The sequence below is a fragment of the Podarcis melisellensis genome (genome assembly GCF_964234715.1).
Source record: "Podarcis melisellensis genome assembly, chromosome: 2".
NCBI classification, from domain to species: domain Eukaryota; kingdom Metazoa; phylum Chordata; class Lepidosauria; order Squamata; family Lacertidae; genus Podarcis; species Podarcis melisellensis.
In genome coordinates, this window is record NC_138529.1 from 108,511,136 (window position 1) to 108,526,715 (window position 15,580).

At 44.1% G+C, this 15,580-nt stretch overlaps 3 protein-coding genes across 6 annotated transcripts in view; 1 reads left to right on the top strand and 2 right to left on the bottom strand.

Moving 5' to 3' along the window:
- Positions 1-9,835, top strand: part of LOC309365150 (killer cell lectin-like receptor subfamily F member 1) — a 56,766-nt gene extending 46,931 nt beyond the window's left edge. For both annotated transcript variants that reach the window (XM_081903344.1, XM_081903345.1), the window contains exons 3-6: positions 4,156-4,281; positions 5,323-5,477; positions 6,662-6,771; positions 9,630-9,835. In XM_081903344.1, coding sequence (XP_081759470.1) covers positions 4,156-4,281; positions 5,323-5,477; positions 6,662-6,771; positions 9,630-9,750 — 512 coding nt within the window. In that variant the 3' untranslated portion in view covers positions 9,751-9,835. The remainder of the gene's footprint in view (positions 1-4,155; positions 4,282-5,322; positions 5,478-6,661; positions 6,772-9,629) is intronic.
- LOC309365097 (C-type lectin domain family 2 member D11-like) overlaps positions 1-15,580 on the bottom strand; it is a 59,447-nt gene that overhangs the window by 33,121 nt on the left and 10,746 nt on the right. The gene's annotated exons all lie outside the window — the stretch shown is intronic.
- LOC309365111 (C-type lectin domain family 2 member D-like) overlaps positions 9,268-15,580 on the bottom strand; it is a 62,009-nt gene continuing 55,696 nt past the window's right edge. For both annotated transcript variants that reach the window (XM_081903274.1, XM_081903275.1), the window contains exon 5: positions 9,268-14,292. In XM_081903274.1, the coding sequence (XP_081759400.1) occupies positions 14,154-14,292 (139 nt within the window). In that variant the 3' untranslated portion in view covers positions 9,268-14,153. The remainder of the gene's footprint in view (positions 14,293-15,580) is intronic.

Below are 15,580 nucleotides of genomic sequence, written 5' to 3' on the forward strand. Positions count from 1 at the left end.
TTCAGGAGACAAAACGTTCAAGAACTAGGCTGCTCAAAAACCAAGGTACAACTGTACTTGTAAATATATAATCTTCTAATGTCCCAGTCGGTATCTGTATTGGATTTGAATTGATTCCATATATGTGGTGTTCTTGTTTTTAAACTGTGTGTGCTTCATCCACAAATATTGAAAGTAGAACCATTTGGGATCTAAAGCAATCGATTGAGATATATTTTGTTCCCTATCCTGAATTTTTTTAACCAAAAGTTTTTAATCTGTGGGCATTCCCAGAGATATGTATAAGCATTCCATCATTCCCCCAGTCTCTCCAACATTGTGGAGAGTTATTTTTGTCTATTTTCCTTAGCAACTGTCAGCCTTCAGAGGATCCAACCCCCAAGGTAGGGTGCCAGGAACAGATAAGGCAAGAAAAGTTCTTGTCACTGCTATTTATTCAATATTCACAGAGAGAGGCTTGGAAATGCAGCCTCTTGGAGTAATGGCGTTGCTCTGAGTGAAACCCCCACTTCTCACGAGTCATCGCTATGGGTGCTGAAAAGTGCCTTTTGTCTCTGAGTTCTCGGCTCTCCTACTTTCAAGGCCCACCGTGTTCTGGGAAAGTGGGGGTCCGGAATGCTTTCTAAAGACACTGAGTCTGCCAGCTGTCACCCCCATACTGCTGCTTCCTCTTCTTCCTCTCCCATTATTTCCCAACTTTCCCCCTCATCTGCCTCTGAGCTGTGATCTCCCTCCAACCCTTTGATGTAATTCAGAACGGTCTCCTTCTCTTGAAGGTTCAGGTTGGGGAGACAGTCTCCACCATTCCTCCTCTGCACAGTCTCTGGCATCCCCCCCCCCTCCAGAGCCCTCCTCCTCCTCCGACCCCAGTGGTTTCAGTTGGCTGGGTTGGTGTGTATGGAGCACCCTTTACAAGTCTGGCACATGGCCATTCTTCGTACTCCCATGAGCTTTCTTCAGGGCCATACCCCTTCCACAATATCTTTTTTTTTCCTTTACATTTTTATTAATTTTCTAACACAATTATACAATTTTCTCCGTGTTTTAACAAATTAATCTTTTTTTACTTCCTTCTGCTTCTCTGGTAATCATCCGTATTTACTCTTCAGTACGCCATACCCCTTCCACAATATCTTTTTTTTTCCTTTACATTTTTATTAATTTTCTAACACAATTATACAATTTTCTCCATGTTTTAACAAATTAATCTTTTTTTACTTCCTTCTGCTTCTCTGGTAATCATCCGTATTTACTCTTCAGTACGCATTCCCTTCTTTGTATTGCCATTTGTCTTCCCTCCCCTTTCTATTTCTTTTTAACAATACATCTCAAACTTTTACAGTGCTTCTTGAAACCCTACTAGCGTTGTTTGCACATCACATACATTTTTCAGATAATCTACAAACTTTCCCCAATCTTCGATGAACTTTTGGTTTCGAACATATCTTATTTTCCCAGTCAATTTGTCCAGTTCTGCATAGTCCGTAAATTTCGATCTCCATTCTTGTATCGTCGGTACTTCCTCTTGTTTCCATTTCTGGGCCAATAAAATTCTTGCTGCTGCAACTGCATACTGGAAGAGTTTACAGTCTTTTCTTCTTATTTCATTTCCTGTAATCCCTAAGAGAAAAACTTCTGGTTTCTTAACAAAAGTGTTTTTTAACATCTTTTTCAATTCATTATATATCGCTTCCCAAAAACTCCTCACTTTCTTACATTCCCACCACACATGGTAAAACGTTCCCTCTTTTTCTTTACATTTCCAACACTTATTGCATGTTTTATACATTTTTGCAAGTTTTACCGGTGTAATGTACCATCTATAAAACATTTTCATAACATTTTCCTTCAACGCCGTGCATGCAGTAAATTTTAAATTTTCTTTCCACAATTTTTCCCAGTCTTCAAATTGAATATTATATCCAAAATCTTTGGCCCATTGTATCATTACCAATTTAACCTCTTCATCTTTCGTGTACCATTCCAACAATATCTTATACATTTTTGACAAAATTTTATATTCATTATTTATTATATCTATTTGGAACTTAGAGTCTTTTTCTGCATAACCACTTTCTTTTATATATTTTTTAAACATTTCGTTCACCTGAAAATAATGCAACCAATCATACACATGATCTTTAACTTGTTCATATGGTTTTAATTTCCATTTTCCTCCTTCTTTAGTTACCATTTCCCCATACGTAGCCCATTTACCTCTCATATTAATTTTCTTTACACACATAACCTCCAACGGGGAAAGCCAATGTGGAACTCTCGGTTCGAAAAGACTTTTATACCTGTCCCATACTTCTATTAGCGAATTCCTGAAAATGTGGTTCCCAAAGCCTTTATGAACTTTCTTCTTGTCACACCATAGGTAAGCGTGCCAACCAAATCTGTTATCAAAACCTTCAAGGTCTAGTAATTCCATATTTTCTAGTTTAATCCAATCCTTTAACCAACATAGACATGCTGCTTCGTAATATAACTTCATATCTGGCAGTGCGAAGCCTCCTCTTTCTTTCACATCTGTTAATAATTTAAATGTTATTCTTGGCTTCTTACCCTGCCATATATACCTTGAAATCACTCTTTGCCAGTCCTTAAAGATCCCTATCCCCTTGATAATGGGGATAGTCTGAAATAAAAATAACATCTTTGGAAGCACGCTCATCTTTATCGTGGAAATTCTGCCCCAAAAAGACAGTTTCATTCTGCCCCACACCTCCAGGTCATTCCTTATTCCCTTCCAAACCTGTACATAATTATTCTGGAACAGGTCGATATTTTTAGGAGTTAACCAAATTCCCAAGTATTTTACTTTCTTCACCACCTCTATCTCTGTCTGTTGTTGCATTATTTCTATCGTATTATGCTCCATGTTTTTAACCATTATTTTAGTCTTTTTCTTATTCAATCTAAACCCGGCCACATTTCCAAATTGTTCAATCTCCTTCTATACTTCTTTAACACTTTCCATTGGTTCTTCCATCGTTATAACCAGCAAAGGCTTTGACTTTATATTCATTCTGACCTACCGTCACCCCTTTAATTGATCTGTTTTGTCTAATCACATTCAAAATGACCTCTAGGACCACTATAAATAGCAATGGCGAGAGCGGACAACCCTGTCTTGTTCCTTTAGATATCTTTATATCTTCTGTAACTACATTGTTTACTATCAGTTTAGCTCTCTGCTCTGTATATATTGCCTTGATTCCATTGAAAAACTCTTTCCCCACTTCCATATACTCCAAATTTTTCAGCATAAAATCCCATACTATCTTATCAAATGCCTTTTCAGCATCCACAAACATTAATATCGCTTGTTTCTCATTCCTGGCAGTCAGATATTCCAAAATATTAATTATATGACCCCTTCCACAATATCAGGTATTGCAACTTCTTTCTTCGCATCCTGGAGTCTAGAATTTGTTCTACTTCATACTCCCCCTTTCCTTCTACCACGACGGGAGGCGGAGGTGCTTGTCTAGGTGCCTGGTAAGGGTGTGCAGGCATGACAGGCAGCAAAACTGATCTGTGGAAGATGGGGTGAATTTTCATTGATACAGGCAATCGAAGCCAGAAAGTCACAGGGTTTATCTGATCTACAACTTCAAACAGGCCCACCCTCTGTGGCTCCAATTTCTTGCACCTTCCTTTCTGTAGCAAATCACATGTCAACAGCCATACCTGATCACCCACCTTAATCTCGGTGCCAGGTAGTCTGTGTGCATCAGCCAATCGCTTACATCACACACATATTATGATTATCTGTCAATTGGGAGTAGATTGACAGCTGAGGAGAAGTAATGCCAGTTGGGAAGGTCAGGTAGCGAGGGAGGGAGGTGTGAGGCAAACACCTCTCCCAAAGCTGAGGTGAAAATGGGTATCTGAGCTCGAATAATAAGCTGTTCTTCCCCCTTATGTTAATAATGGTTTGCTGGTGGATATCAGAAGGGAGCTGGTGGCTGTGTTACACCAAGTTGCTGCCCCAGATAAAGATGGTAACAGAAAAAAGTGGCAGAAGTGTGTCACCATTGTCTTATCATATCCTTGTTCTTCTCCCATTCCTTGGCCTCTAAATTTTGATTTTGTGCCTTAACATTATGCCTACTAATTTAACCGACTTTCTTTGTTTTGTGGGGGCAGCTTTGCAGTTGGAAGCTGAAAAGGGAAAAAGTCTACTGAACAATGGTGGATGCAATGCCTCAACAGACATGTTTCGGGCTTCCCTAAGACACAACTTCTGCAATCAAAATCAGTATAGTTCCTCAGGTAGAATTGATATATTGTACTTCTGTCTCTTTCAAGCATAGCAATTGTATGTAAGATCTTACTTTCAGTTCACATCTATGTTGTTTTGAGGCATAAAACCTTCTGTAAAGAAATTAATTTAATTCATTGAAATTCATTCATTTCATAGACTCATAGAATTGTAGAGTTGGAAGGGACCCTAAGGGTCATCTAGTCCAACCCCCTGCAATGCAGGAATCTCAGCTAAAGCATCCATGACAGATGGCCGTCCAGCTTCTGCTTAAAAACCTCAAGGGAAGGAGAGTCCACAACCTCCCTTGGGAGACCGTTCCACTGTCAAACAGCTTCTAATGTCAGAAAGTTTTTCCTGATATTTAGTCAGAGTCTCTTTCCTTGTAACTTGAATCCATTGTTTCAGGTCCAACCCTACTGAGCAGGAAAAAACAGGCCTGCTCCATCTCCCGTGTGGCAGCACACATTCCAGCTTGTCAAAATCCTTCTCAAATTGTGGCACCTAGAATTGGACACATGACTCCAGGTGGTGTGTTTCATAGTTTGGTGGTAGAGCACCGATCTTGGATGCAGAAAGTCGCAGATATACCTGGTGTCTCAAACTGCTACTGGTCAGTGTAGACAAAATTGAGCTAGATGAACCCCATGATCTCCCTAAGAATAAGGCCGCTCCCTATGGTCCTAAATGGTCAAGCATTGGTGCTTTCATTCTAGAGCTAACTTCACACTCAACTCTGGCCATTGCCTTTCTCACGAAGAACCAGGTGTGGGAGGGGGACCCACCCATTTGCCCTCTGGCACAAAGCCACTTCCTTTGTTATACCAAGGACAGCATTTAAGGCCATTAACTCACCTGGCTAGTTCAACAACGGACTAATCCAGGCACATCCAACTTTGAGGAGTTTCAAAGAGCACCTTGCAAACCATCAGTTTGCTGGACAGCTTCACTCAGCCTAGAGACGCTGGGTCTTTACCGTTGCAGAGCACGTATGTTTTTCACAATCAAAATGGAGGCCCAGTCATAATCGTTAAGTGTCTTTCCTTCCACAGATAATTCCCCTTGCAAAGTGTGCCCTGTGCAATGGCAGCTCCACAGGGACAAGTGCTACTGGCCATCAGACTATATGAAAACCTGGGATGAGAGCCAACATGACTGTTCAACAAGGGATTCTCAACTGCTGATCATCCAAGACAAGGAGGAGCTGGTAAGGGGACAATTGCATATGCATTCCACAAATGATAATGCATTCCACAAATTCCATTAAGTTTAAATTTCCTGTCCAATCAGAACACTTTGTTTCCCTCACCTCATTTCCTTTTAAGGCACTTTAAGTATATACTGTGCTGCCTCTCTGTGATTGGTCTAGACTTACAAACGTATATGAGCACATGTAATAACTACCATCATAAACAAAGAGTGCCACGTGATTGGCCAACAGTTTAAACAAAGGAGCTTTCCTCGTAGTTTGCTAGAATTTTATTGCAGGATTAAATTTCACCTCACTCCAGTACCTCGCATAGTCTGACCACATTCCAAGGATGCCCAATATTTGCATTAATATTGGATGCCCCCATCTCCGCTACAGCCATGAGCAGAGGATCCTGCCACCATCTGTAGGGCTCTCTGGTGGCGCCAGCAGCAAACCGCTATGTACAATGCATGCGCGGTGTCGCACACATGTGCTGTGCATAGCAACACCACACATGCGCTCTACATAGTGGTTTGCCATCGGCGCCACTGGAGCACCGAGCGGACGGTGGTGGGATCCCTCTGCCGCCAGCAGGAGCCGCTTATGGCGAGCTGGGGACCCCTCTCCCAGCCTCCCTCCCTCACTGTAAGCGGCTCCTGCTTTGCCGCTATACAGTGAGACAGGGAGGGAGGGAGACGGACGGGAGCCATGACCAGTTAATCAGTGTCTAGAGAGGGTCTTGGGGAGCTTGACTAGTGAGAACCAAAGCAGAATTTGCAAGCAAATCCCTGTAACTGTAGCCCAAGTCCTCTTTTTATTTAGAAAGACTCTTTAGGAAGGTGAGGTTGGTGGCGGAGCAGTGGCAGAGGAGGAGCTGGTGTTCCCCTTGTTCCCCCCCCCCCATTCCACACAGCCTTTCAGCGGCTTTTCCCCATGGATGCTTTAAAGCATGTTTGGAGGCTTTTTCAACGGTGTTCCCACTATATGCAATTTCACTTCAATGCACAGTTCCTTGCCTACGTAAATGGAGAGGCCTGCATTATAAATGCTTAATGCTGCTTTGATAGTGTTCTTGATGATTGTTTCTTTAAAATTAATATCAACTTCCACATTTTACTACTTTATTTTATTTTAGTGTAAACTTTATTCTGAATTTATATTAATCAACTTGAATATATATTAATCACATTCTCATACAGGATTTCATAAAAAGCATTACAAAAGAATCAAATTACTGGATTGGACTCTCACGATTACAACTGGAGAAGAAATGGATGTGGATTACAGGCTCCCAGCTTGATCAGAGTCTGTGAGTTGTTCTTGTTTTCAATCTAAGCAAAAATTCACACACTTTTAGAGCTAAGATTATCTTGGTGTGCAACTGAGGCATTGGTTTTTGCACTGGTTCCAATTAAGTCACCAGCATTTTCATGTAAAGAGAGGGGTAGCTAGGAACTGATATTAGAGATGTTGCCAAATTTCACATTTAATTTGCACTGAACATTTAAGCAAGTGTTTCTCTCGCCTCTTTATAAGCTAAAGTTTTAGTAGGCTAAGGGAAAAGATTGCAAAAGATTTTTCCCCCCTGCTTCTTCTATTGGCTGCTGAGAAGATTCCCTCTCGTGACTCCTGAGAAATCGGGAAAGGTCTGGGATGGCAAGTTTCCATTCCATGAAGACTTGGGCGTCGTTCTATTTTTATTTTTATTCACTGGCCGCCTCGCTCCCCACTCATGGTCTCAATTGAAGTGCCCCCCTTGCTCCACAGCACTGGTTCCTGGGGGGAAGGAAAAATCCTTAGGGGCATGAATGGAGCATTTCCCCTTACAGTGGTACCTCGGGTTACAAACACTTTGGGTTACAGACTCAGCAAACCCAGAAGTAGTACCTCGGGTTAAGAGCTTTACCTCAGGATGGGATCAGAAATTGCGTGCCAGCAGCAGTGGGAGACCCCATTAGCTAAAGGGGTACCTCAGGTTAAGAACGGTTTCAGGTTAAGAACGGACCTCCGGAACCAATTAAGTTCTTAACCCGAGGTAAGATAAAGGTAAAGGGACCCCTGACCATTAGGTCCAGTTGTTACTGACTCTAGGGTTGCGGCGCTCATCTTGCTTTATTGGCCGAGGGAGCTGGCGTTTTTCCGCAGACAGCTTCCAGGTCGTGGCCAGCATGACTAAGCCATTTCTGGCGAACCAGAGCAGCACATGGAAAGGCCATTTACCTTCCCACTGGAGTGGTACCTATTTATCTACTTGCACTTTGACGTGCTTTCGAACCGCCAGGTTGACAGGAGCAGGGACCGAGCAACGGGAGCTGACCCTGCTGCAGGGATTCGAACCGCAGACCTTCTGATCGGCAAGTCCTAGGCTCTGTGGTTTTGTAGCACCCTGCTTGTGGTTAACGCTTAGCTGGAATGAAATATTTAACGCAGCAATAGAGAAATTAAAATAATAATTTATTTGTCAGACAAATAAATGATAGGCACAGTGGTATATGGTTACCAAAGCTCTGCCCCTTCCAGCCCTGATGGCCAGCACTTATATTTCCTCAGTCCAGCCCCCTTGCTCCTCCTTTGGCTGCCTCTGTCCAATCAGCCTGGTTGAAATTCCTATTGGCTGTTTGCTAGAACCAATCATAAAAGATACACCCATTTCCTATTACCTTTTATGGGAGACAAAGAGCTATATTTCCTTCTATCCATAAATGGCAGACAAGTAGCCATATATCTTACATTTGCCTCGACAAGGCACCTTAATTACCAGATCACCTTTTGCCCCTGTTGCCCCTGCATTCCAAAACAAATGGCTAAAACAGATGGCTCATGGTATTAAATTCTATCTAAACAGAGATCTTGGGTTCACATTCTCACACACCATCAATGATATAAGAATCTAACATAAGAATCTAACATTTCTTACTTTCTAAATCCTTTGCATAATTACATTAAGCCAATAAATTTCATACATAACATAGATAGCTTTTTAGAAGAAAAGGCCTTTGCAAAATAAAAAGAAACTCAGTAAAAACAGCTTCAAAAAAAAGCCTCTTCAATTTACACCCTCCTTTCCCAGCCATTAGCTCTTGCCCTTTAACCTTAGAAAAATATGGCTAGAGTCAGATTATTGCAAAATAAAAAGAAACTCAGTAAAAACAGCTCTTCAATTTACACCCTCCTTTCCCAGCCATTAGCTCTTGCCCTTTAACCTTAGAAAAATATGGCTAGAGTCAGATGGGAGGCACATGGTATTATTTTCTGTTCTTACTATTTACCAACTCTTAATTAGTGTTTTTGCAGCTTGATTGTATTCTGTAATATGTAGGGTCAGTATAACCTTTGCTCCCAGCCTGTAATTCCCTTTTACAATTTTGAGAAACGTGTCTCCTGCTATAAATCAGGGGGGCCCTGTTCAGGAAGATAAACAACTGCCAAAGTACTTAGCCAGCTGCTTTCTGCCTGGCATGAAACATACAAACATTCGCAAATATATTTTTAAGCTCATTTTAAAATACAGGCCTTGATCAGATGCCTCAGTTTAACCCACAGTGTCACCCATGGTACCTGTGTATTTATAAGTGCTGTATGGAACCACAGTGGCAGGGAGCGGAGGAGTAACTCTTCCCACTTCGCTCACAATCTCAATCACTGCCTCCCCAGCATTGATAATACAAGGAATTCCGGAGGCTGTTGTGGAGAGTCTTGCACAGAGCAGCTGGTGAAGTTTTTGAAAAGTGAAAGAATGGTAGAAAATCCTCACCCTCCTTGTCCTAACCAGTGACAACACCCTTCTCCATTGAATTCTTTTAAAAAAAGACCTCACCCTGTTTCTATTTTCAGAGCTTTCTTTCTCTCTTAACACACACAAATGGTCAAAAGAAAGTATGCCCCGGTCCCTGGTGGAGCATCCCTCACTGCTGCAATCCTCCTTCCCAGGCCCCAAACTAAATTGGTCTTGGTGCAGGAAAAGGGGGAGATGGTGCTGCTCCCACTATCAAGCTCAGCATGACTTTCTCCACTCTCTCCACTTTGATGCTACTCATCCGTGTTTGGAGGATTCAAATGCATACAGCCAGCTTATTGTACATTTTGGGAACACTCATGCTTTCTGTTAAGAACATGAAAAAATAGTTGTAACAGACTTCAGTCCAGATGTACCTTTTTCTTCCACAGATTTCCAGAACCAAACTATGCTGAAGGAAACTCTTGTGCCGCCATAAAATATAAAGTCACCTCTGAACGCTGCAGTACTGTATTTAGGTGGATTTGCCAGAAAGACCCTCTCCTACTCTGATATTTTAGTTTGATAAATGCAATAATTATGTGGGTTTTTGTTATTTGCCAGGAACACACAATAAAAATGTCATTGAGTCACTGAGCAGATTATGTAAAGGTATTATTCTGTTGTCATCAAAATACCTCTTTGTGAATTCCAGAGGCAGCACACCTAACATGAAATTCTAAGTCAATTTATTTTGGTTACTAAAAGATTAAAGTTACAATTGAGGATCAGCTGTAGAATTTGACAGTTCAAATTAATAATAAACAGGGAGGCTGCCACTGCTGAGAAAACCCTCTGGCTGGTTCCCTGTAACTTCATTTCTTGCAGGGAGGGAACTGCTAGAAGGCCCTCGGAGCTGAATCTCAGTGTCTGGGCTGAATGACGGGGTGGAGACATCTCAAGGAATGGGTGCCGCTGTGTCAGGCTTCAGGGAATTGGCTTCCTCGCCCCCCCCCCCCGCAGTAGATAAACAGAACAAAGAGAAAGGAGTCTCTTAGCAGTTAGAAACTTTAATGATCACAGCGAGAGAACAAAGAATCCATACCTAGGAATAAAGGTGCTCCCAATTAAGGGTCCCTCCCACTTCCTCCCTAGTCACCCACGTCACTACCATGTCTTGCAACCTGTTCTCGCAACCACTGTGCTTTCTGTGCTGCCACCTTATCTGCTCTTCTTGACCTTGGGCTGAGCGAATGAATGCTTTCAAGCGACAGTGAATCTGTTAGCTCGCTTTCTCCCAGTGCTTCTTCTCCTAGCTGTTTCCCACCCAGCATTTCCCAGCTTCTGCCTTCTGAACTATGTCCCTCTGCAAACCACTGTTCCAAATCTATACTGTCCACCTGCTTCTGGGAAGATTCAGGAGCAGGGGAAGGGGGATCCCACCATTCCCCCTCAGCACAATCCCTGGCAAGCTGGTGCACTAGATTTAACTGTGCAAATGCACTTTTGGCCACGCCAGAGACCTGGGCATCTAGGCACAAGGCTGAGTCCAGGAAGTTGCATATCTATATGCAGATCTGTCTCTCTGTTCCATCTGAATGAGGAGAAGCAGCTGAGATGTTAGACTAGCACTTGAAGGTGCTGATGGGCTGGATGTGTTGCAATAAACTGAAGCTGAATCCTGAAAAGATGTGTGTCCCAGGTCTCAGGTCCAGGAGGTGGGACAATCTGCCCTTGGTGTGCTAGCTATGATCCCTTTTGGATGGTGATGACTTGGCCAATGTATTCCATGCTCTGATAGATTTCAGAACGGATTATTGCAATGCACTGTATGTGGGGCTGCCTTTGAAGACGATGACTCAGAAACTTCTGTTGGTCCAACATGCAGCAGCCAGATTTCTGGCTGTGGTTCTGTATGGATCTCATAGGACCTATGGTGATGTAACTTCATAGCGTCACTCAGAAATCTTGCCACATTTTCCACAATGTCATTCCTACAATTGTTCAGCAGATAAGATACCCTGGAAGAGTCATTGTGCTAAATCCCCTCCTTCAGTAAGGGGGCAAAATACTTATCACACATTTTTGCATAAAATGGGCAATAAAATGAAATGTGTGTGATGTTTTGTGCCACAGGCGTGATCAGTAGGAGTTAGAGGTCTATTCAGTGCACATCAAGTCAGAGCAGTAGCGAGGTGATGTTGCGCCCCCTGGTGCATTGGAAGTTAGGCCCTTAGCTGTGACACCACCAAAGAGAAAGACCTCTCCCTGTAGTCACCTTTCTTGACACAGGGTGGGCATGCCAGCAGAGTAGCCAAATTCAGATCCTAAGGCACAGGCAGGCTAGAACAGGTGCACGTGTTCTTTTTTTTAGTACTCTCTGAACTTTTTGTACCCAGCTGTTGGAAGGCGTCATACTGAGCTGCTTGGCGAGCTGATTTAGCTGAAAACTCTTTTCATGGCAACAGCAGAATAGCACAAAGACCTTTTATAAAGTCAAAAATACAATGAAGAATTCTGGATAGCTCCAAGGCTTGCCACAATTTTGTGACATTCTGGTTGGTCCTAATACAGGTTATTTACCTAACTGCATTTTGGAGGCTTTTAAAAAACTAAAAATGAACCAACAGGGCTCCTTATGCTTTTTTAATGTGTCGTCCCCCTCAGCCCACCTCAAGGCTATGCAATGATAAACTCTGCCAGTGGAATTTCCGTCTGTCCTACCGTAGTTAAAAGGCAAAGAAGCCTGGATGGCGGGGCAGAGGCTGTTGGGGGAGAAGAGGGGGCAGCAGAACACAAGAAAGGAGGTGCATATATACGTGCTCAGCCTCAGGATCGTGGGATTTTGGGGGGCAAAAGATTCCTAGCACTGCAAGTGGGTTGGACTAGATGACCCTTGTTAATGGAGGAATCCAAGGGCTCCCTTGGACAAAAACAAAGACACCAACCAGGACAATTTGGAGCAAAACAGCAGCCTGTAGGCTTGGCCTTTATTGGAAACTGTCGTGACAGGAGTCCCACCCACAACAAGATGAAGCAAGATGGAAGTCCCAAAGAAAAGAAGACTCCAACTTTTATTAGCTACTAATCCCCCATGCCACACCCCTTAGACTACATTACAACTACATCATTGATACATCACAAAAAGGAGGGGTCGAGGGAGGAGTGGTGGAACCTGGCTGGTTCCTCCTTTCCCTCTCCCCATGTGTCATTTCCAGAGGACAAAGGGGAGTTGGCAGTTTCCTGCCTCCAGAGGGAAGATCTGATCATTGTCCTTTGTTTCAGTCTGTGTAGAATCCACTCCCATACTGAAGTCCTTTGTGACCCTGATGGTCATCTGTCTGAGACCATCAAGGTTGTCATGCCAACTGAGTAGGGCTCCCGAGTACGTGTTGGTACGCTTAAGGGATTATGGCCGTCCTGTATCAAACCACCCCCCTTTGATAGCCCTTCCCTCATGGAGCAGAATAAAAGTGGTCCGGTGCAAATCCATTGTACGGTTGATTTACTATGAATTTATAACAGAAACCCTTCAGAAGTTTAAAGCATTTTCACTTGTCGGAAGCATCTTGATACATTTTGATTGGATATCCAGAAGCATTGCATTAACAGCTGTCAAAACCATTGAGAAATAGGTGCAGTCCCTGCGTAGCTGCCACAAGGGGCACTGTTTGGTAACGCTGATTGAATGAAGCAGTAGCCCATTCACCTAAGTTCAGGGAACCGGTCAACCCAGTCATAGTATGGGGGGGAAGGGGGTTTTATAGAAGCGAGCTGTCGGTTCAAGCGCTTCCTTATTTACGGAAGGCTTTTCGGGAATATCTCTCTAAAAGGGACATCCCCAGGGTCGGGAGTGGGTGAGAGGGTGTGTGTGTGTTGTGCTTGTGCAGAACTGGATTGGGGGGGTCTCTTCTGCTACACCCTCATGGTTGCTTTACCACTCAACCATCCTATGAATTGCCACCAAAGCCCATTCGGGGGACGCCTTGCCACTCTCCCTTCCCACTTCCTCTGAAGCCACACAGCCTGCCTATTCAGCCGGCACGGGCGGGGGAAAGGGAGCTGAGGAGGCCGTTGGGAGGAGACGCACTGCCACTGCTGCCGGCTGCAGAGCGAGCTTCTCTCACCACCTTCTGCCCTGTCGCCCTCCCCTCCCCTCCCTTCTCGGCTTCCCCAGCTGAGCCCTGCCTCTCAAGCCAGGCTGCGTGGAGGCAGAGCCCACTAGCACCATGTGCTGAAGGCGCTGGATGCTGGCTAAGCCCACCCACATCTCCCTCTTCCCCTTCCTCCTCTTCCTGCTGCTGCGCTTGAGAGGGACCCAGCTGGGCCCTATGGCCACAGTGGCGGAGCGCCTGCCCGCCTGCCTTTGTCGCCTGCGCAAAGGGACTTCTACTGGCTCTGCTCACTCGTTGTGGAAGCTAAATACAGAACAATCTTCTTTATTTGGTGGGCAGGGAGAATAGGAATAAGAATAAGAATAATTTAAAAAATTATTTGTACCCCACCCTCCCCGGCAGGGGCAGCTAATATCATAAAACTAACATAGTACACAAAGAACAAGAACAGGCAATCAATTAATTAAAATACATCTTAAAATCACAGTGGTACCTTGGGTTAAGAACTTAATTCGTTCTGGAGGTCTGTTCTTAACCTGAAACTGTTCTTAACCTGAAGCCGCACGATTTCTGTTCTCATCGTGAAGCAAAGTTCTTAACCTGAGGTAATATTTCTGGGTTAGCGGAGTCTGTAACCTGAAGCATCTGTAACCTGAAGTGTAAGTAACCCGAGGTACCACTGTAGTTCAGTGCAGATTAAAATCTGGGCAGATGGCAGTCCACAGGTAAAACTGAGAGTGGTTAATATTCTACAGGGCCAAATGTTACCACTGGTCTTATAAAGGATAGCGGTGGCAAGCAAATTTTGCGTGCCCCCTCTCGCCTGCATCCCTGGTGGGGGCCCACCTCACCACCCCCTAGCTACGGCCCTGCATCCACTCTCCTTTCTGATTTGTGAACTGGTTTGCTGCAGATCCAGGGTTCTTCACGATGGCTGCTGGAGCTGGCAACACCTTCCTGGTTCATGTAAGCAGATTCTCCTCCTCCCCGAATTTCAAACCTAAAATTTCAAACAGAACATATGTTGAAATAATCACAACAATACTTTTATTATTAATATGCCAACCATCTGACTGGGTTGTTCCAGCCACTCTGGCCGGCTCCCAACAAAATATTAAAAACATAATAAAACATCAAACATAAAATTCCCAATACAGGGCTGCCTTCAGAAGTCTTCTAAAGGTTGTACAGTTCTTCATCTCTGGCATCTCATGGGAGGGTGTTCCACAGGGCAGGGGCCACTACCAAGAAGGCCCTCTGCCTGGTTCCCTGTAACTTCACTTCTCACAGTGAGGGAACCGCCAGAAGGCCCTCAGAACTGTACCTCGGTGTCTGGGCTGAACAATGGGGGTGGAGATGCTCCTTCAGGTATACAGGGCCAAAGCTATTTAGAGCTTTAAAGGTTATCATCAAAGGAGCCAACTCCTAAGTGCCGAGATCCCTTCAGTCCCCCAATAAAATATTTGAGGGGGCTGCCCCCCCCCAAAATTAATGGCCACTGCCACTCAAATGGTGTGCATGTGCTGCATCTTGTGATCAGTTTATGAGGCAGGTCCAAGCAGGAGATAACCAGAGCATGCAGCACTCTGGTGAGACAGTACGCAGGCAGGTAGGGTCTCAGCCGGTGTACCAGATGGAGCCAGCAGAATTGACCTGCACCTCCATGGACAGCTGTGAGTCCAAGAAGATCCCAAGGCTGTACAGCTGGTCCTTTAGGGGCCCAGTAACTCTATTCAGGACCAGGGAATCCCCCAAACATGCCTGTGCCCTGTCCCCCAGAAACTGTACTTCTGTGTTGTTGGAATTCAACCTCAACCCATTAACCGCATTCCATAGAAAATATCCATAGAAATATCCCTGGGAACCAGCAGAAGACCAAGCAGAAGAAGAAACACCAGGCATAGGTGCAGGAAGGTCTGGAAGCAAATTTTCACCTGAAGAAGACAATTGCATTCATATTCATATAATACAAATATTCATATTTCTAGGCAGCTTTTCCGCCAAAATATTTTCTTTAGAATCTGGCCTAGAAAGAGAACATCAAACTCTCGCTGCACTATGACTGAAAATGAACTTCTATGTGTGCTGCTCACCACAAGGCGGAGCTCTGTGTATAATAAGCGAGAAGGCTTCTGGTCAGTTCCTCAACACTCAGGCAGGCTACTAGTAACAAATGTGAAACTACAAATGTGCCTTTGACAGTGGCGTGCAGTGAATTTTTTCATAGGGGAACAGTTAGGGCAAGTGGCGCCAGCTTGTGATTGGAGCAGGGGTGAGGAACATCTAGC